The following is a 25,034-nucleotide window of genomic DNA, read 5'->3' on the forward strand; positions in this document are numbered from 1 at the left end:
ACAGTGCTTCTCCTCAAGCTTCTCCTCAAGTACTGTCAGCTTCTGTCTCTTATCCTTTCCGGCAGAAAAATAGGTGGGATGAGAATTACAAGATATTTCTCAAGTGGCCTGGTGGGGTGGGGATAGTGGAGGGCTATCTGTCTTAAGGAGAGGTACAAGGTACACTCCCAGCTGTGCTAGAAGTGTAGGATCTCCCAGAACCTGGAAGTGAACTGTGCTCCCTCAGTCATGAGAGACCCTACAAAAGAAAACCACGTTGGGCATAGTTTGTGACCCTGAAATGGGCTGGTGATCAAGGTAACTCCAGTGTCCCTTGTCTCCTTGTGCACATGTTAATTCCATTGTGCAGTCACTTTTGCCCCCCACAAAAAGAAAGCTTTCTGTCACATGTGGCTGGACTGTTCTTGAGGAAATTTTACAGAAGCATGGGGTATTTTCTCAAGCATCTGGGCCCTGTCTGGATTCTCGTGGTGCAGTGAAAGGAAAGGCAGCTCTGGCTCCATCAGAGGGACTTCCAGCTCCTCTTCCGTCTTCTTGGAAAGACGGATTAAAGTCTGCTTTTGCCCTAAGGAGACCCACATTTTTTGTTAGAGATAAATATTATCCTTAGATTTTTAAAAGGTCAAGTTCCCTTTTCATTTTGCTAATTCATTTGCATAGATTATCCACTGTATCATTCTCATTTTGATCTCTAAAAATCATGTGTCTCTCTTTGAAGTATAAAGAACAAGGAGATAGAAGCATATAGGAAAGAACCCACCCCATCTTTAGAAAGAACAGAACCCATTGGCGTAACAGGACAGAGTGGCAGTAAAGGTTGGGCTGTGGAACCAGATGGGCCCTTGTTTGAATCCCAGCCCGTCTACTTTCCAGCTTTGTGTCCTTGAGCCACACAGCAAAATATTAACCCTCCTAACCTCAGTTCTCATCTCTGAAATGCAGATAAAATAATGTGTATAAAGTGCTTAGGACAGGGCCTGATGTAGTGTGAACAATCAATACATGTTAATTCCCCCTCCTCATCCTTCCATTCTCCTATCACATCATGAAATCCAAATATAGGAGCAAATATGTATTGATGCGCAATGTATACAGATAGATGTGTGCAGGCTGGCCCAAGACCTAGCTGTTTTATACATATACACCCCCTTGCCTATGCCTGTGTGCCTGGTAACCAGGATGGCGTTTTGGTGCCAGTGTGGGAGGAGGTGTGTTTTAGAGGAAGCTCCTGCATGCCTGCCTATTGTCCACAGTCCAGACATCTCTCCTCAGACCCAGAGCAGTGATGTGCAGTAGAGCTGTCATTTGTCTTGTTCTTTCTTTGTGCCCTTTGAAACATGGCAGTGGTGGCTTTGGTGCTGGTGGCAGGGGAAGCCTTAACAGCCCCGGAGCCGAAGCCTCTCTGTTGTTCCTCAGACCAGGTACAGTGCAGGGGCCTCCAGGAACTCCCTGGTTCTGGGGTCCATACTTATGTGATGGATTGAGAGTTATGATCCATCATTTGCTTTTAGTCATGTCACTTCTTGAACTCTCCCTTCGTTTTCTCCGAAACATAGATGGTACTTGCTCACCTTTCTCCATCCATTTTCTCTTTTGCCTTCAACTTTCCAAGCTTGCCATACCCATTCCCTCTCCCCTTTCTCTGCTCATGGAGCAGGCTTCCACTCCCCCTCCTCTGGCCTTCGTCATATTTGCCGAGCGAGGTCCAGGTAATGCTTTCTTTTGCTCATGCACCCATGCTTTCAAACTCTGTCCTGTTCCTTTCCTCATTAATGGCACCAGAGAATTCAGCTCTCCCATCACTTTGGTGGAGTTAGCCAGAGTCCTGCCTGCCAGCAGAGAGAGGACCTGGCCTGGTACAGAGAGTGAAACAAGTCACTGAGACTATGTCCCTCATGGTCAGGGGCTCAGGCCAGCAGAAAGCCAAATGTAGGGTTGTCTGCAGGCTTGTCAAGTAAACGTGTAAACGTGTGTTTACAACTTTCGTTATCATATCCCATATATTTGCCCCATAATGTCCACCATTCAAATAACCTTATTCCTGTCCCAGTCTCTTTTTCTCTCTTTCTTAAAATTGAACCATGACTTACTGAGGAGGTTTCTGTGAAGCCTATTGCTTAATTGACTTGAGCTACTGATGGTGGTTGCCATGGTAGCATCTTTCTGTGGCTCCTCAGAAACCAGGGCTGACATGGCATTCCTTCCACCACCCAGCCAGAGCCTTCTCAGACCCTGGTCCAACCCCCAGGAGCAAAGCCCCTCACCAAGCGAGGGGAATGACCTCTAGCTGAATTCTCAAAGAAAGCTGCAGTGTCCCCTGAGCCCTCCTGCCGAGGCGTGTGCCTGCCACCATGTATGTTTTCTACAAGCATATATGTTGTTTATGCAGTGGCTGAAGAGAAGACTGTTCTCCACAGCTGCATACATCAAGTTAAGGGAATGTTTATAATGTAAACCTGGAAAATTCCACTGGGGAACTTTATTGACTTTTGAGGAGGAAGGGAAGGGGATTTTTTCATTTATTTATTTTTCTTCTTGGATTTATTTTAAGTGTGGGCAGAGCAGTGGATAAAAAAAATAAATGGAAAGATACCCACATTGCAACTTCTCTGTTCTTTCCAATTCACTTTTACATTATAAGGCATTTATAAGAACACTCAGGTCTCCTTCCTTAAGCTCAGCGTCCCTGCAGGGAGGTGGGCAGAGTTTCGGCAAAGGTTGGGTTCAGGACTTCATTATTCCACTGTCCTCACAACGCCTGCTTTCTGGGCCACATGGAGACAGAGTGTTTGCTGACTATAAATGTCCGGAGCTGTGCCTTCTGTACTTTGAGGTTTCAAGAAAAGTCTGGTGAGTGGCTGGATCTATGAAACCTTCCTCTTTTATCTTTTTCTTTCCAAAGAAGAGGGATTCTTTTGTGTGATTTTATGTGAAAGGACCAGAAACCACTTTGCCCAGTTTCCACACACCCTGTTGCCATCTCTGCTGCTTCCCGGCCTCCTGGAGGGAAGGCAAAGATGGTTACAGCCTTGGCATTTCCGGGGATCTGCACATGAGGCACATTCCCTTGGTTTGGGGGACCCTGCTCCCCAACTAAAGTCAGCTGCCTTGTAGGGAGGTCACGCAACCACTACACAGATTACATTCCTGAACCTCACAGAACCCTCATGTTTCATGTCTTTCATGTTTAGTGAAGTGACTTGGGCAAACAGGTGGGCAGGGACAGCATCTCTGGAGGAATGCAGAAGAGGACCAGAACACCTGTGCGTGTGTGTCTTTCTGTGTGTGACACCTGCACTCCAACCCAGGACCCTCACCCTCTCCATTTCCACTGCTCTACAACATGTTACTTGACTAGCTCGATTCAGATGAGCAGGTGAGCTCTCCTGGATTGGATTCTAAGTAGTCAACTCACGGCTTATAATTGTTCAGCAGCAGCACAGATGGTTTAATAGAAAAATAACTAGCAATTCTGCTCCCATCTCCTCCCCCACCTCAGAATTCACAATGGCCTGTGCATCAGTCAGTTATACAGGCTCTCCGGTGGCTGACGCCAAAACTTCCTGTTGCCATTTGCCGTTGTAGCAGGGCATGGGGTGAGGTCAGGACTCCCTGGCACTCAGGAGATTTGGCTCACAGCCGCACTTGGCCTTTCATTATTCAGTCCTTAGCCAGAAATGAAAAACATGAGTCAATCTGCCTTCTTGATGCCAGAAGGAACTGGAGTTCCCACATTAGCTTTTATTACATTCTTTTCATTAAAGTATGTCACTTTCCTGACACTTGACACTCTGCCCTAGTCGCTGAGATGGATAAGGTCCATTGAATGCATTCAGCACTAGCTGTGGCAGCAGAGTTATATACACAGGCATGGACGATTTTAGATTTGGAAGGAATCTAAGGAGCCAGAGAATATGTTCCTCTGGGAGCTGGGAGTGGTGGCTCACGCCTGTAACCCCAGCAAGTCGGGAGGCTGAGATGCGAGGATTGTTTAAGGCTGGGAGTTCAATAATATGGTCCTCTGGTTCTGGATTTGCTTGTGGGATTTTGTGTGTTAGAAGGTGAGAATGTGCACATGTAAGAAAGAGGTGGCTATTCAGCACCAAAATGCTCATACATACTCATGCTCAGCACAGCATGGAAACAACAGACAAACATTTCACCCTAAACCTGGTTGGTTGTTTCTCCTATTCTTCACTACCTGCCTGTGTCTCAGGCAGTCCCCTCAAACCTCCAGCGTTGCCTATGGGACTTCTTTCTTGACAGAACTTCCCTCTTTTTAAACTGAAAGGGGAGTCTGCCAAAGGAAGCAGTGACTGCACATTAATCTTGGAGGCAAAAAAAGTGGACGAAGTACTGCTTCATGCAGAGAAGACCCATTTACCACTGAGCCAGACAGGCCATCCAGTTCCCCTGTTCTGTGGAAGAGAACGAAGGATTAAAATTAAATTTAGCCGTCAAGTAGCCCATTAACTGTGGATTTAGGAGGCCAGCTGAAAAAGAATTGGAAATTTCCAACCGTAAGCAGATAGGAGGATATTGTTCCCTGAGACTCCAGTTTAAAAGTCACCTCAAGAATGACTACATCTGATTTTTATGCCCAGTCAAGGACACTAAAGATGGTCAATGCCCATGGACTTTTGAGCTGCCTACTGCTATATCATAGCTGCTTTGAAAATGGAGTTTGGGAGGGAGGAAGGAGGGACAGAGTGGCAGCCACATGGAGGGAGTGAGTGTCTGAAAGGAGATAAGTCCTCAGTCTACCTACTCTTGGCATTAAGTCTCAGCATGCATAGTTTTTAGTGAACGCTGGAAAATGTGTTGTCTGTTGCATGTGACATTGGTGCTGCCGAGGAACCGCCTGTAGAATATTCACTTTGAGACCTTTATCTTACGGAGGCAATGGCTGTGAACACCACAGTATTATTATTATTATTTTAATCAACAGCATGAAATTGGGAGACGGTTCGTTGTAAATGGGATCTTAGCCTGTGGCCACAGACCCAAGCAAAATGAAATGATCCAATTAGGGAACACTGCCCCATCCACATGGTAACCAACACCAACCAGACCCACATACAAAAAGCACCCTGTGAGCCTTCACAACCATGGGAAGAGCCCAGTACTGCTGAATTAGTGGAAACTCCTCATAGTGCCCTCCAGATTTAAAAGTAGATTTTAGGCCGGGCGCGGTGGCTCACGCCTATAATCCCAGCACTTTGAAAGGCTGAGGCGGGCGTATCACGAGGTCAGGAGATCGAGACCATCCTGGCTAACACGGTGAAACCCCGACTCTAATAAAAGTACAAAAAATTAGCCGGGCGTGGTGGTAGCGGGCGCCTGTAGTTCCAGCTACTCAGGAGGCTGAGGCAGGAGAATGGCGTGAACCTGGGAGGCGGAGCTTGCAGTGAGCCAAGATCGCACCACTGCACTCCAGCCTGGGCGACAGAGCAAGACTCTGTCTCAAAAAAAAAAAAAAGGTAGATTTTAGAGTTACTTGGGTCAGAAGACTTCGTAATGGACTTGGGGACCATCAACACAGATCATGCCAGCCACCTGCCTAATCCACATGCACAGGGGCACAGCCTAGCATTTCAAATTAGTCTTCAGTGGGACAAGTGTATTGGGTAGACTTCTACCAGCTCCAAGACCTTCTTAGAAAGATCAGCAGATGAGGTGTCTTTGGGTATGTTGAGAATAAAAGGACAAAGAAAAGAGACAACTAAGTCCACTGTTCACCAGATTGAATAATAAAACTGCTAGGAGACAGTTAGATGCTCTGCTGTCTCCTTTTGCTTCTCAGTGTTTGGACAAAAACACCACCAGTTGGAGTATGGTGCTGTGTATGGCAAAGGAGGAAGCTTACAAAAGGCTCTCAGGAGTGTGTATGAGCTTGTTGACGTCCATGTGCAAGAGGGAAAGGATTATGCACCAAACACTTAGCACAGAGCTAGTGCTCTGGTCACACGACAAAGAAAGATGGCACAGTAACAACGGATTGAGGGTTCGAGGGTGACCCCAAGAGATGCTGAGGCACAGACCACGAGGTAAAATAAACCCCAAATGGCAGCTGCTAAGCAGTGACAAGGTCAAAGTGGTAAATTTAAAATTTTCACAGAAGCAGATGAACATATCCTTATCTGCAGGTCCTAGAGAGACAGGCACTGCCAGTGCAAAAGGGGAAACTTCCCCACAGGTCTTTAGCAAAAGGGGAAACTTCCCCACAGGTCTTTAGAATTTTTAAAGTGTTTTCACACTGTTTATTTTATTTATCACTGAACAGTCCTGTTTTACAACTGAGAAGTGGATTGCCTGAGGTTTGACTAGTCTAACTCATTTGACTAGTAAGTAGCAAAGCCAGTTCTTGAACAACCTTGGTGTTCTGATTTGAAGTTCAGTGTTGTCTCCATTATGTTAAGCGCCCTTCTACACATCATGTTCTCGTTAGCTCCAAGCAATTAACCCCTGTAAGCTAAGAGCAGTGGCTTAGTATAGATCTCTCCTCAACCTACAGATCCTTCTGTCTCTACCTGGTGACAGACAAGACCTATGGGTAGATGGAGAAGGGCATCCCTGAACTTGTCCATCTTGATGTTTCATCTGCAACTTTTTTTTCCTACGAACTCTCATAGACCCTAAACTGATTACAGGGAGTGTGAGAGCTCACTATTTGAGATCAGGAAGTACTGGTCCTTTTACTGTTTCCTTCTTTGGTTAAAACCCTCCAGTGGTTCCCATTTGAAAGGCACTCTAACATCACAAATAAGAGCATAGGTTTCAGAGTCAGGTACATTTAGGTCTGAATCCCAGCACTATTATTAACTGCCTTAACTTTGAACCTCTGCTTCTTCATCTGTAAATGGGGATTCAAAAATAATATTTTGGTCCTATGAGCATTAAATAAGGTAAAATGTATTTAATGTCTGCTGTAGTGCCAAGCACTTAGTAATTGTATAATGATAGTTATTATTTCCTACCAAATAATAGTCCAGACACATTAGTGAGACACTCGAGGCTCCTCACAGCATGACCGCTCCATCTACCTTTCACTGCTGCAAGCCTGGCCATTGCCTGAGGCAAGAGATTCCTTCAGATCCCTGAGCTATTCCCTGCTGAGCTCATGGGGGTGGGCAGAAGGCCATGGCACTTAAAGGACATAAGGGTTCTTCAGAACCTGATGTCCCTGCTCTGCCCTCATGGGAGGAGAGTCAGTTCCTGGCAGAAATCAACTTGAGAGCATGTCCTTTGAGAAGAGGGGACCTGGGAGGTGAAGAGCAAGATTACATTGAATGATGAGTGATTACACATGAAAGATCTGGAGGCCAACTTGACAATTGAGCTGGAAAAGTCTCATCTTTTCCTGATGAAACAAGAAAAAAAATGTGTCATTTTTTTCTCCTGGAGAGCAGCCAGGAACCTACCAAATAAATAGAAAATAAATAGTAAAATGGGTGGCCCAACTGAGTCCCAATTAAAGTGAGACCAGTGCATCCTAGTGTGTGGAATTGTCCTTAGATTTTAACATTAGAGTCAATTTTTGAACCTGATAGAAATTTAGTTAATTAGGCAGTGTAAAAACATCTGATGATAATTTAGTAGCAGAGACTAGCAAAGTACTACCGAACTATGACATTTAAATGATTTGTAAAATGCACGTGAAATATTTCCAAAACAATGTGCCTTAATTAAGGTACTTGAAGAGCTTATCCTTTTAGTTTAGTGAAATGTCTTCCTTGCGATCTTGTTGACTTTGATAATGGCTTAAATCACTCTTGTATGCGTGGATTTGGGAGCAGTACTTTGGCCTAGTCCCTGTGTAAATTATATTTTAACTAATGGGGACTAAATTGTTGAGGCTTTTCTTGACTCCAGGGCTTTGTTATTCAGTACTCTTTTCATTTCAAATGGCAATTTTTAAATCAGTTAAATCTTGCCCCTGTTAACAAAACTGAGGATGAAAGCATAGTTTTCTGCAGCTATTCCAGTTTATAGCTTTTCAATGGCTCCTCTGCAGTAAGAGACCTGATGAAAGATGCGTAGAGCAACGACTAATTTTTTTTTTTTTTATTTAACTTTTGGCCTGTGTGTGATTGCTATCCCTGGCTCAGACCTGTGGGAGTTAGGATGGGACAAATAGCCCCACCCAGTGGTTCGGCAGCCACACTCAGCTGTTAAGATCAGAGTGTACCATTAAGGAACCCTGTTTTCCAAAACGAGGGACAATGGTGAGTTTGCATTATGCCATGCAATATATGATATATGTGGTAATATAATGAATTATACCATGACGTTTTACTAGGATTCTGGGGGGGAAATTAATTCAAGAGAGCAAATTATATCCTTTATCCAGGTATGTGGGAAGAGCAGAAAATATTGGGGCCTCCCGCAGAAGATGCATGTCTGTGAGCGTGACCTCTGAGAACCTTTTCAGATGCTGCAGGATAGAAAGGTCTCCGGGATGAGGACTTGAGTTAAGCAGAAGGCAGAAGCTTGGGGTGTGTGATCCTAGACCACCTACCTATATATCGATCTCTTACCCTATTCCTACATCTTAGAGATATGAAAGATTATCCCGTAGTTCTTCCTTAAGACAAATGTAGCCTGGGGAAAGGGAAACCTATGTAGTTATTTTGGTAAACTTTTTAATTGATTTCATTTTTCCTGTGGCAGCTTGCAGTTATACTTTTATTTATGTGCTTGTTTACTTGAGGTCTGTCTTCCCTACTAGACTAGGTAAGTTTCAAAAGGTTGGCAACCTCATTTGGTCACAACTGTGTATCCAGTATGCAGAACAGTGCCTGATATATATTAAGGACTGCACAGATGCTTGCTATATGAATGAACAAAGGTGTGTTTGGCTGACCTACCATATGCCCTGTCTTATATGTGAGAAGATGCTGGGGGAGATATTTCTGTCCTCTCAACATTTGGAGGTTATCACATTAAGGATTTAAGGTTTATAAGGCCTTGGGTCTAATTCCCAAGTCATCATTCATTTGGCATTTATAGTGAAAATGAATTTAATTTTGAATATGGGATCATTTGTTGAGTAAAATGACCATTAGAAGTCTTTCCTTGTGACATACAGTAGTGGAACATAGGTTTGCCATACATTGGCAAAAAATAAGAAAGGAAAGAAAAAAAGTAACCTTCATCACAATCTGCAACTAAGAACCAAAACCTGAATTATGAGCACTTCTTCTTAGCAGCAGGCCAGGACAGGGAATCATGAGATGCAGGTTCACCTATGGTGAACTCACTCAGTGAATAATCTTAGGCAAGGCACTTCCTCCTGGGGCCTCAGTTTCCTTTGCAGTTGGGTGGATTTCAGGGATCTCTTCCAGTTCAGAAATTCACTGTGCTGTTTGACAGAACTTTGAACTAAAACCTGCTGGTGCAGAGCCTTAGTGGTTAAGAGCAAGAGCTTTGATCATCATACATGCTTGGGTTCATGTCCCAGCTCTGCCAACTGATGCCGGGCACTCTACCTCTCTGAATCTCTTCTGTGAAATGGGGATAGTGATTCCTATGTACTAAAGTTAGGAGGTTTAAATAAAGATTTGCACTAAAATTGCTTAGCACAGAGTCTGGCCCAGAATAAATTAATATTCAAAAAATTTAGAAGTTGTCATTACTTCTATCTTGAAGATATTTATGCCCTTACTTATTTTAAATGCCTCACCAATAGAACTGGGATGATTTTTCATCATCAAACTGCACAGTATGCTCACAATGGACAGGTGGTCATTTAATTTATCAAAAGGCAAACTTTGGTGTGACATCATGATCTTGACAGACAAATGCCTGCCTCCCTTATTTCAGGTTAGTTTAATGGTGGCGCTCCTCTGAGCTTCTAAGAGACATCAGTGTGTCTCTCTCTGAGTGGTTGCGTGTCCCTCTTTAGATGAAAGCCTTTATAAGCATAACCATGCCAGTGTGTGAGAGAATTTCTGACCCAGAGTGGGCATAGTTCCTCCAGCCTGGTTTCTTATAAATTCACTGGAAACAGAGTTTGTCTAAAGACTACACAGGAAATGAAAGTAAACACCTGCACTTACAAAACTGCAGTTAAACCAGACTCCATGGAAATAATGCACAATACCCAGAAGCCTATGTAGAATTGTCACTTGTGCTGGCAGAGGGCCTTCGCCCCTGCAGGCTGGGACAGTGGCCATGGAGCAAATGGTGTGCTGGCCCTTCCTTTCACAAAGGTGTGGACACTCTAAGTGCCAAGGCTGTGGGTGGGGTCCCTTGGGCCTGTGCTGTTCTGCTTCCCTATCATTGTAAGGTTCTCTTTTCTCCCTGAAGTGTTCTGACTGTCTTTCTTCTCTCTACCCCAACCCCACTTTTGTTTTACTTTGATTTTCTACTGCTCTCTGATTGGATCCTCCATAGGAACGCTTTGGGGTAAATATGTTCAATTATCTTTGATGTAAAAGATACAAGGAATGAGTTGGAGGAGCAAGAAAGTATGGTTGGGAGGAGAGGGGCTCATACATTGAGAAAAGAGTGATCAGCTTTTATTTATATCTCAGAGACCAAATCAGGAGTCACCAAGCCTTCTTGGGAAATGATCATTCTTGTTGGTTTGGATATGTATTAGACTCATACATTGCCTCTTTTAGGTATGTAGACAGATGAGCCTAATGCGGTGAAATAGTTTGTAAAATATACCAAAGCCTCTGGATGCTAAAGACCGTATGAATGCAATGTTTTTGGATTATTTATATTCAGATCTAGGATTGAATAAAAGTGGCTAGTAGGTCATGGCTTATAATCATTAAGAGAGTCTTAAAATAAACATTCTGGGCAAAGTCGGCATTCCTTGAATTCAATTAAATATCTTTTGGCCTCGCTTCTGTGAAAGAAAGCCCTTGCAGTTCCCACCTGATGTTCTGGACCCCATTTCCTCAGACTGTTGGTGTAAGAGTAATCTGGGTCAACATGAAGAAAGAGACAGAGCCTTACTCCACTATTTGGAGTCTTGTTTTCCACCATTTGTGTGTTTTATAAATGATAATTATTTGAATTAAATGCAGAGGTCTCAGGGGATGAACAGGGAAGAAAGAGAAATGCAAGTTTATTGTTCATTTTATTCCTAAAAATAAAAAGAGAAACATACTGTCACTATTAGGAGTAAACATTTCCAAGAGGCTGAATAGGGAGGGTCATTAGCTGTAGGGCCAGGATAAAGGTAGGCTGGGCCTGCAGTTTGGGCCTCCCCCAGCCGAGTGACTCTGCAGCCTGTGCTAGGTGCACACCGTCTGCAATGGAAGGTACTGTGGGAAAAACCAGCCACACGGAGGTACTGCAGTTTGAGCCAAGGTCCTGGCTAGAAGCCTGCATGACATGCTTTCTCTGGAACACGTGGCCCAGCGAGAGTGTCATGTCTGCCACCACCCTGCCTCACCTTGCTCTCTCCTGCACTAATGAACTGTGCAGCGGTGACAAACCTAGGTTAAGTCAAGTGCGCTGATGAGGCTTGCTCTCAACTGTGGGTTCATCAATTCAGCGATTATCATTTGAGAACCTATCATTTAACAAACACTGGATTTGGCACAGTGGGGATCTGAAGTGGGCTACTGCTCACATTCCCTAGTGGACGTGTCTTCTGTTTTCATTGTGCCAGTGTAGTAATCAGCAGCATTAGACTGGTAGTTAGGGAAGGAAGTGTTTATTAACATATGTGCATGGATGCCTCTGTGTGCCTATATGTTCCTCTGTGTATATATATTTGAGTGTGTATGTGCATGTGTGGGTGTTTATGCACGTGGATGTGTGTTCATGTGTGCACACTGGGAAGTGATTTGAAAATATTCCTGCAGCGTTTTTCGTAGGATGTCCCTGGAGTCAAATCTGACTCAAGTTTCTGACTTCTTGCCTCCATCTCTCCCATACATCTCTCCCCTTTTAGTCTGTTGTTGCTAATGCCATAGTTTGAATGTCATTTTTATTTCTCCCCCATTCCATATGATTCCCTGGGGGCCTCTCCCCTGCAGAACCAACAAAGGACGGGACATCAAGACCATCAAGTCTCTGCGGGTGCTCCGAGTTCTCAGGCCACTGAAAACCATCAAGCGCTTGCCCAAGCTCAAGGTAGTGTTTACAGAGTTTGTTCCCATCAAATCCCCTTCTCCCATCTTCTCTCTTTAGCCATGGCTGGCCTGCCTTTGGAGAATTTGTTCTGGGAATATTCCTTTTTCTCACACAGATATTGAAGTTCTTGTCATCTGTCTGAGCTGAAGGTCTTAGTTTCAAAGGAAAATAGCCAACATCCCAAGAAATCTATAAGAAAGTTTTTCCTTTTAGTTCAGACCCAGGTGGTATCTTCTCTCCAGTGTGATATGTCATCCAAGAGGGAATCCTGTGTGGCTTTGTCCTGGGGCCTCCTATGTCCCCAGTGCAGACCCAGAACACCAGAATGGAAGCAACGGGACCCCTCTGTGTGTTGTGGTCTGCGTATTTTTTAAGGCCGAGTATCCTGGGACATTTTCTTTTTCTTATAGCTCTAGAGGAGAAGAGGCTCTTCTAGCCCCACCCTTTATAATTTTGAGGCACAGATAGGTCAGTAACTTGTCCAAGGACATGCAGTCCATTTTTGGCAGAGGCAGAGAAGAAATGGGGAAGTGAGATGACATGAATTAAGTTCTTCCTATTGCCAGGACTTTGACTAGGTATCTTACCAGGATTTCTCCTTGTCTAATACTCCCTGCTCAACTCGCTTGGGGCTCCACCTTCCATGAGCCTTCCTGCCTCTCAGGAAAGCATCATGCACTCTATTACACAAGTCTGCTAGCCTGTTGAACCCACCTGCCCCACCCCACATACTTTGCTGTTAATAGAAGCTGAGGCTCCATGGGAGGAAAGTTCTTTCTCCCTGAATTCCTATGAATGTCAGCAAGTCACTGCCAGGGAGAGGAACAGAGCTCCTGGTTTCCAGCCCCAAAGTCTTTCTGCTGCTCAGGCCACACAGCCAGCCAAGCCCCATCTTCAGGGGCTACACCAGAATACTTTCCAGCAAGCAGACTCAATTCCCTAACTTCAGCATCGCATGGAATCATGCAGTGCTTCTCAAGGTGTGGGTCATAGGCCACCTGCATCAGGATCACCTGGGTACTCCTTAAAATCCAGATTGCTGGCCACCACAACACAACAGAGCCAGAATCCCTGTGGGAGGGGCTTGGAGTGCGCCTCCTAAACCGGCTTCCCAGGTGACTCTTAGAATATAGTGTAGTTTGAGAACCCCTGTCAACATTAAAAAGAACCCACGTGAGTGCCAGGCTCAGCTCTAGGACTTAGGAGCTATATGACCCAGGGCAAATTACTTATTCTTTGACTTTCTTTCACATGGGAAATGAGGACACCTTGTAACTCATACATCTGTGGTATGGAGAAAATGAACTGATGTGAGTGGTCCCTGTTAGAAAACTCAACAGTTCCTCTGGAATGCCTGGGCCTGCTCTCCCAAGCCTGCCACAGAGGACAGAGCTTGGGGAGGGCTCTTGTGCACTTGACTCTCCCTTGCTTCTCAATTCCCACTTCCTATTGGATTCTCATCACCTCTGATACTCTTTGCCCACCCCCACCCCAAACCTCCTTCAGGCCTCATAGCACTGCTTCCTTTTCAACCATTTGGCTCTGCAGAGAGGTGGCAAAACTAACTAGGTTCATGAAACAGAAGAAAAGTCACTTCTGAGAGACCCTGATGTGACTGAAACCTGGCTACGTTTCAGAGCCCAGGGCCCTGGCCCACCGCATGGGTTCCCAGAGAGAGACACCCATGCTCCCAAGGAAGTGGCCTGGCCGACTGCTGTCCTCCCTGGCTACCCCGCCTTGCCCCTGGAGGAGGCACTTGCACAATGTTAGCTGTTTATTACTACCTTCCTGCCCGATAATGGCCCAGTTCAGCACCTGCCCATAAATACTCATTGGGTTCTGCCTCACATCCCACAGAGTGTGCTGCCTGGGGCCCTGACCCTTATCAGTGTTGTCAGTGATCCTGCAGGGCAGGATTCAGTGGGCCTCAAGGAGAGTGCAGACAAGCTTGATGAGATTAGTTAATAGGCCAGAGAAAGCACCCTGCAACCTTGCTTAATTCTGTTAAAATAGAAAGGGCTAGTTTCTCGCTCCGCAGCTCCATAACCTGAGGGAGACGTAGGTGGCTCTGATGATTCCACAAGGCTGCCTGTCACTCACATTCCCCGCAGTGTTGAACTAATTAAACCAGCAGTGCTTCACCCAGTGCTGCAAAGAAGCAACTGCACAAATGCAGCACCACTGTGGGGCTAGATTATCCTGTGTGCTAAACCTAAAACCTAGAAAATAACCTAAAAATGGCCTACAATGTGTTGAATTCCCATGTAACTCCTCACAGCTTAGGGCATAGAGTGGAGGTCTCTGGAGGTCTGTTGCCTTTTAACTGAAGTGTAAGTCCCTGGTTCTATCTACCCAGTCTCGCCATCTCTAAGAGAAGGTGTATATTGGTCTTTCCCACTTTACTTCTATTGGTCTTCATCCCAAATGCAGCCACCTTCACTAGAGAACATTTACATGAAGTACTGAATATAATCACAAATGTATGAACTTGCTATGAAATATTAGTGAAATGAACAAAGATGATAGTGTATTATTACCTGATCCTTTTAGAAAGGTAAGGAGAAAATAATACATACTCAGTATATAATTCGAATCTAAGAATGTCACCAAATAAAGCACAAGCTATTTAAAGACTAAAATGGGCTAAATGATCTCAAAGATCCCTTCCAGCAATACACTTCTATGCTTCACACTAAGTGGAGTACCGGTACCAGGAACCCACAGAGGACCACATTCCTTGCTTGATATCATCGGATTTCTACTGCGTTGGGTCTACATTCAGTTTCAGAACATGTGTTCCCATCTTAGGTGGTAGGTCCTTGCAGTCATAACCAGCTTAGAAGCCAGCCCTTAATCTCATGAGCGACGCCTCACCTCTTAGCAGGAAATTCTGTCCTGGGACAACTTCTTAGTGGGGCTTGGTGGTGGTGGTGTGGCCCAGCTCGGCTCTAGGCAAGTGTGCAGACCATCACAGGGTTCACACAGCAGGGCTCTTTGCTCTATCCACAGGCTGTCTTCGACTGCGTGGTGACCTCCTTGAAGAATGTCTTCAACATACTCATTGTCTACAAGCTCTTCATGTTCATCTTTGCTGTCATCGCAGTTCAGCTCTTCAAGGGAAAGTTCTTTTATTGCACGGACAGTTCCAAGGACACAGAGAAGGAGTGCATGTAAGTGCCGCCAGCACATCCCACTTGATTTTGCTGAAGCATGTCCTGATGAGCCCACTCCACCCCCACAGGTCCACCTTCCCTCCTTTCTATCTTACCCATCTCCACTCTTCTTTCAGCAAAAAGACAAAACAGGGAATCAATAAACTTTTTATTGAGTGCCTCTTTTGTGTCAGACATGAAAACTTGAGTGTAAACTGTCTTGTACCATGACATTTTACACTCGAGTTTTCATTTTAAACCCCTATAATGAGCTATTGAAATGAGTTTTATTTGCTTATTATACAAGTGGAAACTAAGACTCAGAAAGTTAACCTTAAGCAAGTTGCTCAAGGTTACACAGCCACTAGTGAAAGGGTTAGGATTTACTCCCATATCTATTGGGCACCAAATCCCATTTTTGCTCATGGTAAAAATACATTCCTTTAATAAAATTCCTTTTCCTTACACATATATGGTGATCATTATTACCCCCAAATTATTGTGGCCTGTAGAATGTGCTGACTCTTCCATGAGCTATAGTGAGGAGGCCCTCTTTCATTTCTGCTCTGGTTTTAGAGGCAACTACGTAGATCATGAGAAAAACAAGATGGAGGTGAAGGGCCGGGAATGGAAGCGCCATGAATTCCACTACGACAACATTATCTGGGCCCTGCTGACCCTCTTCACCGTCTCCACGGGGGAAGGATGGCCTCAGTGAGTGATTGAGTTGGCATGCTTGTATGTGGCTGCGATAGGGCCCCTGGTTGCCTTGAGAAGCTGACTCAAGATGAACAAGGCTCACCCTTTGTTATTGTATCAGGGAAAGTAAGGGGTTTTCAGAAGGTGACACAGGCAGAAAAGAGGAAGAATGAAAATTCTTCAGGCAAAAATGGAGAAGTGGGTGAGCAAATCAGGGAAATATTTGAAACTCTTAATGGTTTAGCCCATTATTGAGGAGTTGAGTGGAGCCATCTGACTTCTGTGGAACAAATGAGTTTTGAACAGCCCTGTACCCATAAGGAGAGTTTCTAAAAGCTGTTATAGACAGATTTATCCTCCAGGGGGGCCCAGTACCTGAGAGCCTGAGGATTGAGGGTTAAGAATGAGTTGGCAAAACCCAAAGGCACTTCCTGTGATCATGAAGAAGACCACAGAATACAGGTCTTATGCTGCCCATAGCTGAAAGCTAATTTTTCAGAGACTTAGCAATAACTAAGACACCACTTTCTGGTGGCAGCATGTTCTTGTTGGCAGCAAAATGTTAAATGGAAATCTAGGAGTCTCCTTGTATTGAACATGACAACCTAAACTATGAAATTATGTCCCTCTGTTGCTTAGGAGTCAAGTGCATGATGGAACAGGGGCTAGAAAGAGAAGCGGATTGTTGATAGCAGGATATGACACTTGGGTTTGGACTCAAAAAACTTAATGGAGGATCTGCAAAGTCAAAGAAGTCAGATAAAATATTATGATAGGTGGCATATCTCCTAATGAAGCCAAGACTGTCATCCACCATCTGTGCCCTCGTTCTGTCCCCACAGAGTTCTGCAGCACTCTGTAGATGTGACAGAGGAAGACCGAGGCCCAAGCCGCAGCAACCGCATGGAGATGTCTATTTTTTATGTGGTCTACTTTGTGGTCTTCCCTTTCTTCTTTGTCAATATCTTTGTGGCTCTCATCATCATCACCTTCCAGGAGCAAGGGGATAAGATGATGGAGGAGTGCAGCCTGGAGAAGAATGAGGTAACAACAATTGGTCTAAAGTGGGAGGCAGGAGGGGCTCCAGAAAGGATTCTTGGGCCAGCAGTATAAGAAAGGAGGACTGCATTTTCTTAACTTGATTAAGAATTATAGAGAGAAGATGAGAAAAGTAATTATTCAGTCATTAAATAAACATTTTCCAAGCACTGTTTAAGGCCTGTGTATGAGGCACAGAGATCTGGAAGATGTGTAAGATGTTTATGATACAGTCATTACCTTTGTGTATGCATAGTCTAGAAAACAAAGATGTGTGGCACAATGATATCAGATATCTGCTTATCTGACTGCTGTGACCTTCCATGCCATGTATTTGCTGTAAAGGCAGGGAATGTGTCTTATCGCAGCTTTTCCAGCAATAAGCATAGTTCTGGCACACTGTAAGGTTTCAAAAGCTTTTTTTGAAATTTCTTTCCTTTTTTTTTTTTTTTAACGATGGAACTGAACTAGAAACGTTAGGGACTGTAAGAGATGTGACAGAAAGTGCTGTAGAAACACATAGGTAGGTAGATCTTTACTTCTGACTAAGGGCACCAAGGAAGGCTTCCTGCCTAAATAGCTCAGCCACATGCTGTGTAAAGGACTTTTAAAATAATCATGAAGTCTCTACTCCACGTGACAACACCTCCTTCAAGGTGATGCCTTGTCTGTAGTTTTGTCTAGGTGACCCCAGTTGCCATCTTTACTTGCCCAGGCCTGCCCTTTTTCCCATTCACCGTCCTCCTCTTCTGAGCATGGAACAGAGCCTGCCATGCTAGATCTATGGGATTTGAACTTGTGCGAATAACCGTGACTTTCTTGCAGAGGGCGTGCATCGACTTCGCCATCAGCGCCAAACCTCTCACCCGCTACATGCCACAGAACAGGCACACCTTCCAGTACCGCGTGTGGCACTTTGTGGTGTCTCCGTCCTTCGAATACACCATTATGGCCATGATCGCCTTGAATACCGTCGTGCTGATGATGAAGGTGAGAGGAGAGAGGCACAAGAGCCGGTTGAGCGCCAGCGATGGTTCCCTCCCAGGGCAAGTGGGAAGACACCCCAACATCCCAGCCTGTCACTGCTTTACCTACTTTTCCATCATGGAATCCTTTTGTGATCTGTATTTTGTTCAACAACCCAACCTCTGGGGCTTTGGGGGTCCACTGAGCAAAATGCAGTGCAGCCTATAGTAGCCATCCAGGGGCTCCCAAGACCTGAGATGGCAATGGGAGGCAGCTTCAGACAAGGGTGGAAAAATCAGGAGACAGAGATCCATCATCATGGGGTCTGAAGGAGCCTTGGCATTTCAGAGAGCCTCATCTTATTTAATACTAAATGACTAACTCCAGTAACTAACTCTAGAAAACGTTTCTTCTCTGCCTACCCTCATCTCTAGGAAGACTGGCCATTTTGCTATTAAGTCTGGTGGGCGTGGGTCTGTGTTTTCTTTTGTTTTGTTGGGTAGAGTGCTGGTTCTCCCCTCCAGCACTCGAAGTCCATCTCTCCTCCTGTACCGCGTACCAGAGTCTCCTACAGGGCAGGAATGAGAGATGGCCAACCTCGGTGACATGTATTCCCCCTCTTACCTTAAGGCTGTGATTCTTTCTCTCTTCTTTTCTCTTCCTGGCAGTATTACTCTGCTCCCTGTACCTATGAGCTGGCCCTGAAGTACCTGAATATCGCCTTCACCATGGTGTTTTCCCTGGAATGCGTCCTGAAGGTCATCGCTTTTGGCTTTTTGGTACGTGGCTGAATGCTTCCCAGCACTGGGCTTGTCTCTTTCTGTTAGGTGCTTTCCCAGCCTTTGTTGAAAGGGAGGTGGTTACTGCTTTTCCAGAAATCACTCACCTAGATGTGGGCTCGTTTTGACCGCTCAGTAAACTGCCATAGAGACAAGATGATGTGTGAGGAAGTTGGGAGAAAGGACAAAGGCAGCCACATCCCAGGTTCATGCTTATGGAGCTATCAGCCCTGGTCCTGTGAAATTCTGTCAGCAGTCCAGAGGCGGCCATCATTGGGTTTTACTAGAACTGCAATTTATGTGTAGATGAAGGAGCAAGCCAAAGATTGGGCTAATAAACTTTGAGTGCTTATTTACTGGTAAAAGGTATAAGAGTTTTATAACACAAATGGGAAAATACCTATCTCTGTTAGCCTCAAACATAGCAAATAATAGATTTTACCTATTAGTCCTTCTGCCGTTAGTAACATGAAGAATAGTTTCTGCCAAATAAAATAGGTGTTTATTACTTATGCCTATAAAGGTTAATGGCCTTTAAGAGGTGTGTGTGTGTGTGTGTGTGTGTGTGTGTGTGTGTGTGTAGTGCAAGGGGAAGGATTCTGGAATTAAGTCTGAGGAGGTTTGGGGATGATGAATTTTTCTGCTATGAGCCCTCTTTTTTCTTTTCCTCAACTACTATTAATAGTTATAATTGTTTGGCAAATTCTTGCATCTGTTCTCAAGAGTGTTAAGAAAACCTAGCCCTTTGCTTCAGTGTCCTATAAACAAGATAATCCCCCTGGCCACCCTCCCCCGACCTTGCTTCAGTGTGTACAGTGAGTTCAGTGGGATGCAAGCCCACGTGACAGCTGTTTCACACTTACTTAGGGTGTGAGCTACCATTTCAAATTACATGGGTATATGGCTTTCCCTGCAAGAAGGAGAACTTTGCTCATTATCTGAATAAGTGTTTGTCTGGTAGCAGCTTTAACAGAGACTCTGGGCTGGGTTCAATAATTGTGAGTGTTGATTACGGGGGCTGCTTTTGGTCTCCCAGCAGGTTCTTTGAAAAACCATTAATTTGATCATTTTGGGTGGAGAGTTTAAGGGAACCAATTGCAGTTGGCTGCATTGTGTTTGCCTGGCTCCCTTTTGAGTGTTTTGAGACTTGGGGAATTAAAAAAGTAAAAGAAACTACCACCAACAAAGATGCCTTTATAATACAGTCTAGCCCTGAGCAGGGGGAGTTGACCGAGAGAGAGACACAAGCACCACAACAGGGAAAGTTTTTCTGTGCATGTTGATTACTTGTATGTGGTATTGACATTGTCTGTGACTTAAGTCCCATTACTTGTCTAATTATGGTGAATGCTGAATATATACTCACAGCCCTAACTAGATTCAGCCCTTGAAGCCTGCATCCTTCCCACCCTACTCCCATGTTTTCATTCAAGGTCTAGAGGGATTTTCACTCTATAAAAGGTACCACTAATTCTGATAAGTCCTTACATTGTTAAGGCACTCTAAGCCTTCAGAATATCGTAATATATACTATTTCATTAGATCTTCTCAGTGACTCTGAAATAGGTATGGCAGATGTCACTATCATAATTGCCATTATTGTTGTTGTTATTTTAAATGAGGAAATTGAAGTTCAGAAAAATTGTATAGCTTCCTAAAGATTACATAATGACAGGCAATAGAATTGCAAGGCAAAATGGGAAAAAAAAGGAAAGGAAAAAGAAAAAGAGGGTAAGATGTAACAAAAATTGGTTGGTTATCAAGTACCAAATGCTTTACATATTGCTTTTCTCTCCATAACAATATCTTAGATAAGCATTCTTATTTTTTCCTTTTTATGGATCAGCTGGAGCTCAGAAAGGTTGAATACTTTGGCCAAGATTAGTAAGAGGTAGGGCTAGGATTCAGACCCTGTTCTATCTGACTTCAAAGTTCACAATAATCTACTAGTCTACACTACACTGTACTATTCTATACCATACACCACAGTGTGCTAGTCTATACTACAGCATGCTATTCTGTATTGTAAAGCATTGTTAACTGGAATCCAGAGCTTCTGGTCCTCTGAGACTTAGATCCATGCACCAATATTTAGAAAGAATTAAAACCAAGAATTAGGAAGTTCACCCCAGGTTGGACAATAGGAGAGCCCTGAGAATTGAGGAATTCAGCGACTTAATTTAGCTCCACCACTGATAGACTAAATATTCTAATGGAAAGTGAATTTATGAAACTGTGTGCTTCAGTCTCTCCACATGCCCCGTAAGTACATGTGGCTTTGGAATAAGGCCTCTCTCAGCCTCATTTTCTGGTACATAAAATGAGGATAATAGTAGCTACCTTATGGCCTTAGCTACTTTGTTGTATGTATCCAATTAAGTGATGTTCATAACCTTCTGAGTGGATGTTCATTAAATATAACTTCTCTCTCTCTCCACACTCCTTTTCTCTCTTTATTGGGTATTTTTCCCCACTCTTGCCAACTTTTCCGTTCAGGATTCTATGAACATGGGGTATTTGTCACTCCCTGCCTCTAGGATCCATGAGAGGAATAAATGAGTTGAAAGAATGCCAAAGGCCTGGCCTAGTGTCTGGCTCATGTCATAGGAATTCAGTGATGCTAGTTGTGAGGCTGGGATGGAGTATACTTCTGCAGTGCTCTGAGAGTCTCTTGTTTTTTATGCCAAGGATAGGATAAAATAATCCATTGTCCTGTGATCTTGCTGAGGATATCAATTACAGGTGTTTGAAATTTTCTTCTCCTTGTACTTTCTCTGTCTCCTCTGAATTTCTGCATTCTGTTGATTTTAATCTCTGTTTTCTGTGTTACAGACTGCCCTTAAATGTCCCAGGGGCAAGCAAGTGAATTGTTTTTGAGATTCAAGTATCCTTTTTGTTTGTTTGTTTTTAAAGGAGCATGGTCTAAGGTCTGTGTTCATCTGAGCCTAGGAGATGGATGCATAGTCCACCCCCTCCTGTTAAATGGAGTGTTATCTGGTTGGTGGATTTTCCAGGCCTTTTATATCTCCTTCAGCCCACTCATTTTATTACTGCTTCCTTGTACTTAGTTACATCTCCTCAAAAGGTATAACAGCAGAGAAAAAGGGGAAACATGAAGTCTATTCATCCTATTACCAATCAGTAGTTGGTTTGAAAAGGCTCAATGGAGTTAGAAGGAGATTTTTGGCACATCTGTAACCTTTAATCAGTTACAACTTGTGTGACTTTTGTTGATAGTTGAAAGTCAGACTGTATTTTCTAGGGCACTTGATGCAATAGAGATAATTTGAAAGCTATAGCTGTATGACCATGGCGATGGTTTCACAGGTACAGACATTTCCCCAAACCAATCAAGATATATACCTTAAATATGGATAACTTTTTATTTGTCAATCATGCCTCCATAGAGGTTTTAAAATACATAAATATTTGTTAAAAGTAAAAATTGGAAAAACCTTTTTTACATATGAGCTTTTGGTGACTGTTTCAAAAATAAAGTCTTCAAATGGTGATGGAACTGCTTTCCAAATGAGAGATTCCCAGATTAGTAAAGGAGAAATGGTATCTCTGGTTAGAAATGGGAAACTGAAGCCAAAGTAAGAGTGAACTTATGCATGAATTGACAAGTTTTATTTCCAAGTGACAAACAAAGTTATATAATGAAAGATGTCTTTTCTCCTCTTTTTTTCTTTCCTTTTTCTGATGTTCCTATGACTGAATTCATTTGGCAGAACTATTTCCGAGACACCTGGAATATCTTTGACTTCATCACCGTGATTGGCAGTATAACAGAAATTATCCTGACAGACAGCAAGGTGAATGGCCTATAAGATCCATGTCTGTAAGCTTGGTCCTGGAGTAGCATTTTTAAGAATCCTCTGTACATTCAGTCCATTTTTAACCCACCAGAGAAATGTGTACCCCTCTAAGTGTTGGGAATTTACTCCCTCACTGCTCGGCATTAGCCAGGGAATGCAAACTTGGGAGTGGCACTGGATCTCCAGGAAGGCTTTGTTGATCTGCATGACTCAGGCAGCAGACCTCTAATGGGGTAGGTGGAATAGACGGTGTCAGAAGAGAGCTAGTATGCATAGCATTCCACTAGATTCTCAAAGGAGGCACAGTGTCTTTGCCCTCAAAGTTCATAGACTTGTTCCATAAACTTGTTCTTTCTAAAGACGTATTTTTTCCATAAACTTGTTCTTTCTAAAGACGACTTGGAGAGCTCATGGTAACTCTCATTGAATATTAGAGGGCCAACGTGTGCTAGAGGGGTTCCTAGATCTGCTCTTTTTGGCATCTAAGTGCAGACTTCAGACCACTCAGTAGAAGACTAGGAAGGCTGGATTTGTGAGCAGGGTACCCTTCTCAGGTACATCCTTTACCCTTCTACCTGGGGAAAGAGAGCAGGCATGGGAAGACTTAGGAGATGGGCCTCACTGGCCAGCCCATCAGCTGGAATTGGGGTTAACAAAGACAGAGAGTGTGTCCCATTTATCGGAATGAGGGATAAATACACAAATACTAGTGCTTAGATTTTTCTGAATGACCATGATGTTCCTAATTATATGTTTCCTTTTGGTCCACCAGCTGGTGAACACCAGTGGCTTCAATATGAGCTTTCTGAAGCTCTTCCGAGCTGCCCGCCTCATAAAGCTTCTGCGTCAGGGCTATACCATACGCATTTTGCTATGGACCTTTGTGCAGTCTTTTAAGGTAAGAGGTACCAGCAAATCCTCTCTGAGGGTTATCATATCAGACAGCACAGCCAGGCAACACTGGCATCATTACCCGAGTCCCTTCACCTCTGGGAAGCTGAAGCTAGTAGAATGGGTGTTTGTTAGAAGCATTCAGTAAATACTGCAATTCTTAGTTACAGCACAGCTTGGCTTGACTGGAATCAGCTTATGTCTACTGGATAGAATCTCATTTTAGAAAAACACCTTGACTTTGTGACTCAGGGATCCTCTCTGTCTGCTGAGGCAGGAGACACGTTTTATAAGATGTGCTTTGTCCCTAGAGATTCCAGACAGTCCTGAGTAACCCCATCCATGTAAAGAGCCAGTGGTCTGTAGTCAGATGTCCTCTGCATTTTCAGGGACTTTGGGTGTTTTTATTTCACATGAAAGTTTTTCACAGGACTCACTGAGTTGTGTTTCATAGATGATTCATATTTAGCCCCACCTTTGTCTTCATCAGCGTTTATTTCCTGAGCCACTGAACACAGGGTATACTTTTTTTTTTTTTTTTTTTTTTTTTTTTTTGAGACGGGGTCTCTCTCTGTCACCCGGGCTGGAGTGCAGTGGCCGGATCTCAGCTCACTGCAAGCTCCGCCTCCCGGGTTTACGCCATTCTCCTGCCTCAGCCTCCCGAGTAGCTGGGACTACAGGCGTCCGCCACCTCGCCCGGCTAGAATTTTTTTGTATTTTTTAGTAGAGACGGGGTTTCACTGTGTTAGCCAGGATGGTCTCGATCTCCTGACCTCATGATCCGCCCGTCTCGGCCTCCCAAAGTGCTGGGATTACAGGCTTGAGCCACCACGCCCGGCCTACACAGGGTATACTAATGGTCACCTCTGCGTCCTACAAATAAATAGGGACATCTGGGCCGGTTAATATGCTGTGTTTCCTTTGAACAGTCTAGTGGAGCTGTATAGCCGTGTATATATAATAAATAAAAGTAAAAAATTGACAGCTGAGACCCAAACTTTCAGTAAAAGTTTCCTAAACATACTTAAATATCTTTGGGCTCTAGCAAGTACCATAAATTAGTTGTTTTTAAGCTTTGGGGGGCAGGGGCCTAAATGTTGTTCAAATGCCTGTTCTTACTAAAACGAGTTTTCCAGTGAATGTGTTTAAAAATAAACTGGATGGAATTACGTGATTCAAAGATGAGAAATTATGAATTCACCAAATTGACTTTAATTATTTATACAGTTTAATTAAAAATTAAGCTAAAGATTGGGAGGCCGAGACGGGTGGATCACGAGGTCAGGAGATCGAGACCATCCTGGCTAACATGGTGAAACCCCGTCTCTACTAAAAAAAAATACAAAAAACTAGCTGGGCAAGGTGGCAGGCGCCTATAGTCCCAGCTACTTGGGAGGCTGAGGCAGGAGAATGGCGTAAACCTGGGAGGCGGAGCTTGCAGTGAGCTGAGATCCGGCCACTGCACTCCAGCCTGGGCGACAGAGCGAGACTCCGTCTCAAAAAAAGAAAAAAAATTAAGCTAAAGAAGGCAAGCCAGTGAACTCATGGTTTCTCATCACTTGAAAAAGGATTTTTCCCCACATCCATCATTACTG

At 44.0% G+C, this 25,034-nt stretch overlaps 1 protein-coding gene across 1 annotated transcript in view; it reads left to right on the forward strand.

The window, feature by feature from the left end:
* CACNA1E (calcium voltage-gated channel subunit alpha1 E) overlaps nucleotides 1-25,034 on the forward strand; it is a 97,761-nt gene that overhangs the window by 29,797 nt on the left and 42,930 nt on the right. Inside the window, exons 19-26 of the mRNA XM_033196736.1 lie at nucleotides 12,000-12,096; nucleotides 15,106-15,266; nucleotides 15,825-15,962; nucleotides 16,790-16,991; nucleotides 17,811-17,975; nucleotides 18,620-18,730; nucleotides 22,462-22,545; nucleotides 23,321-23,446. Coding sequence (XP_033052627.1) covers nucleotides 12,000-12,096; nucleotides 15,106-15,266; nucleotides 15,825-15,962; nucleotides 16,790-16,991; nucleotides 17,811-17,975; nucleotides 18,620-18,730; nucleotides 22,462-22,545; nucleotides 23,321-23,446 — 1,084 coding nt within the window. The remainder of the gene's footprint in view (nucleotides 1-11,999; nucleotides 12,097-15,105; nucleotides 15,267-15,824; nucleotides 15,963-16,789; nucleotides 16,992-17,810; nucleotides 17,976-18,619; nucleotides 18,731-22,461; nucleotides 22,546-23,320; nucleotides 23,447-25,034) is intronic.

This window comes from Trachypithecus francoisi, unplaced genomic scaffold, assembly GCF_009764315.1.
Source record: "Trachypithecus francoisi isolate TF-2019V2 unplaced genomic scaffold, Tfra_2.0 Lachesis_group5, whole genome shotgun sequence".
NCBI lineage: Eukaryota > Metazoa > Chordata > Mammalia > Primates > Cercopithecidae > Trachypithecus > Trachypithecus francoisi.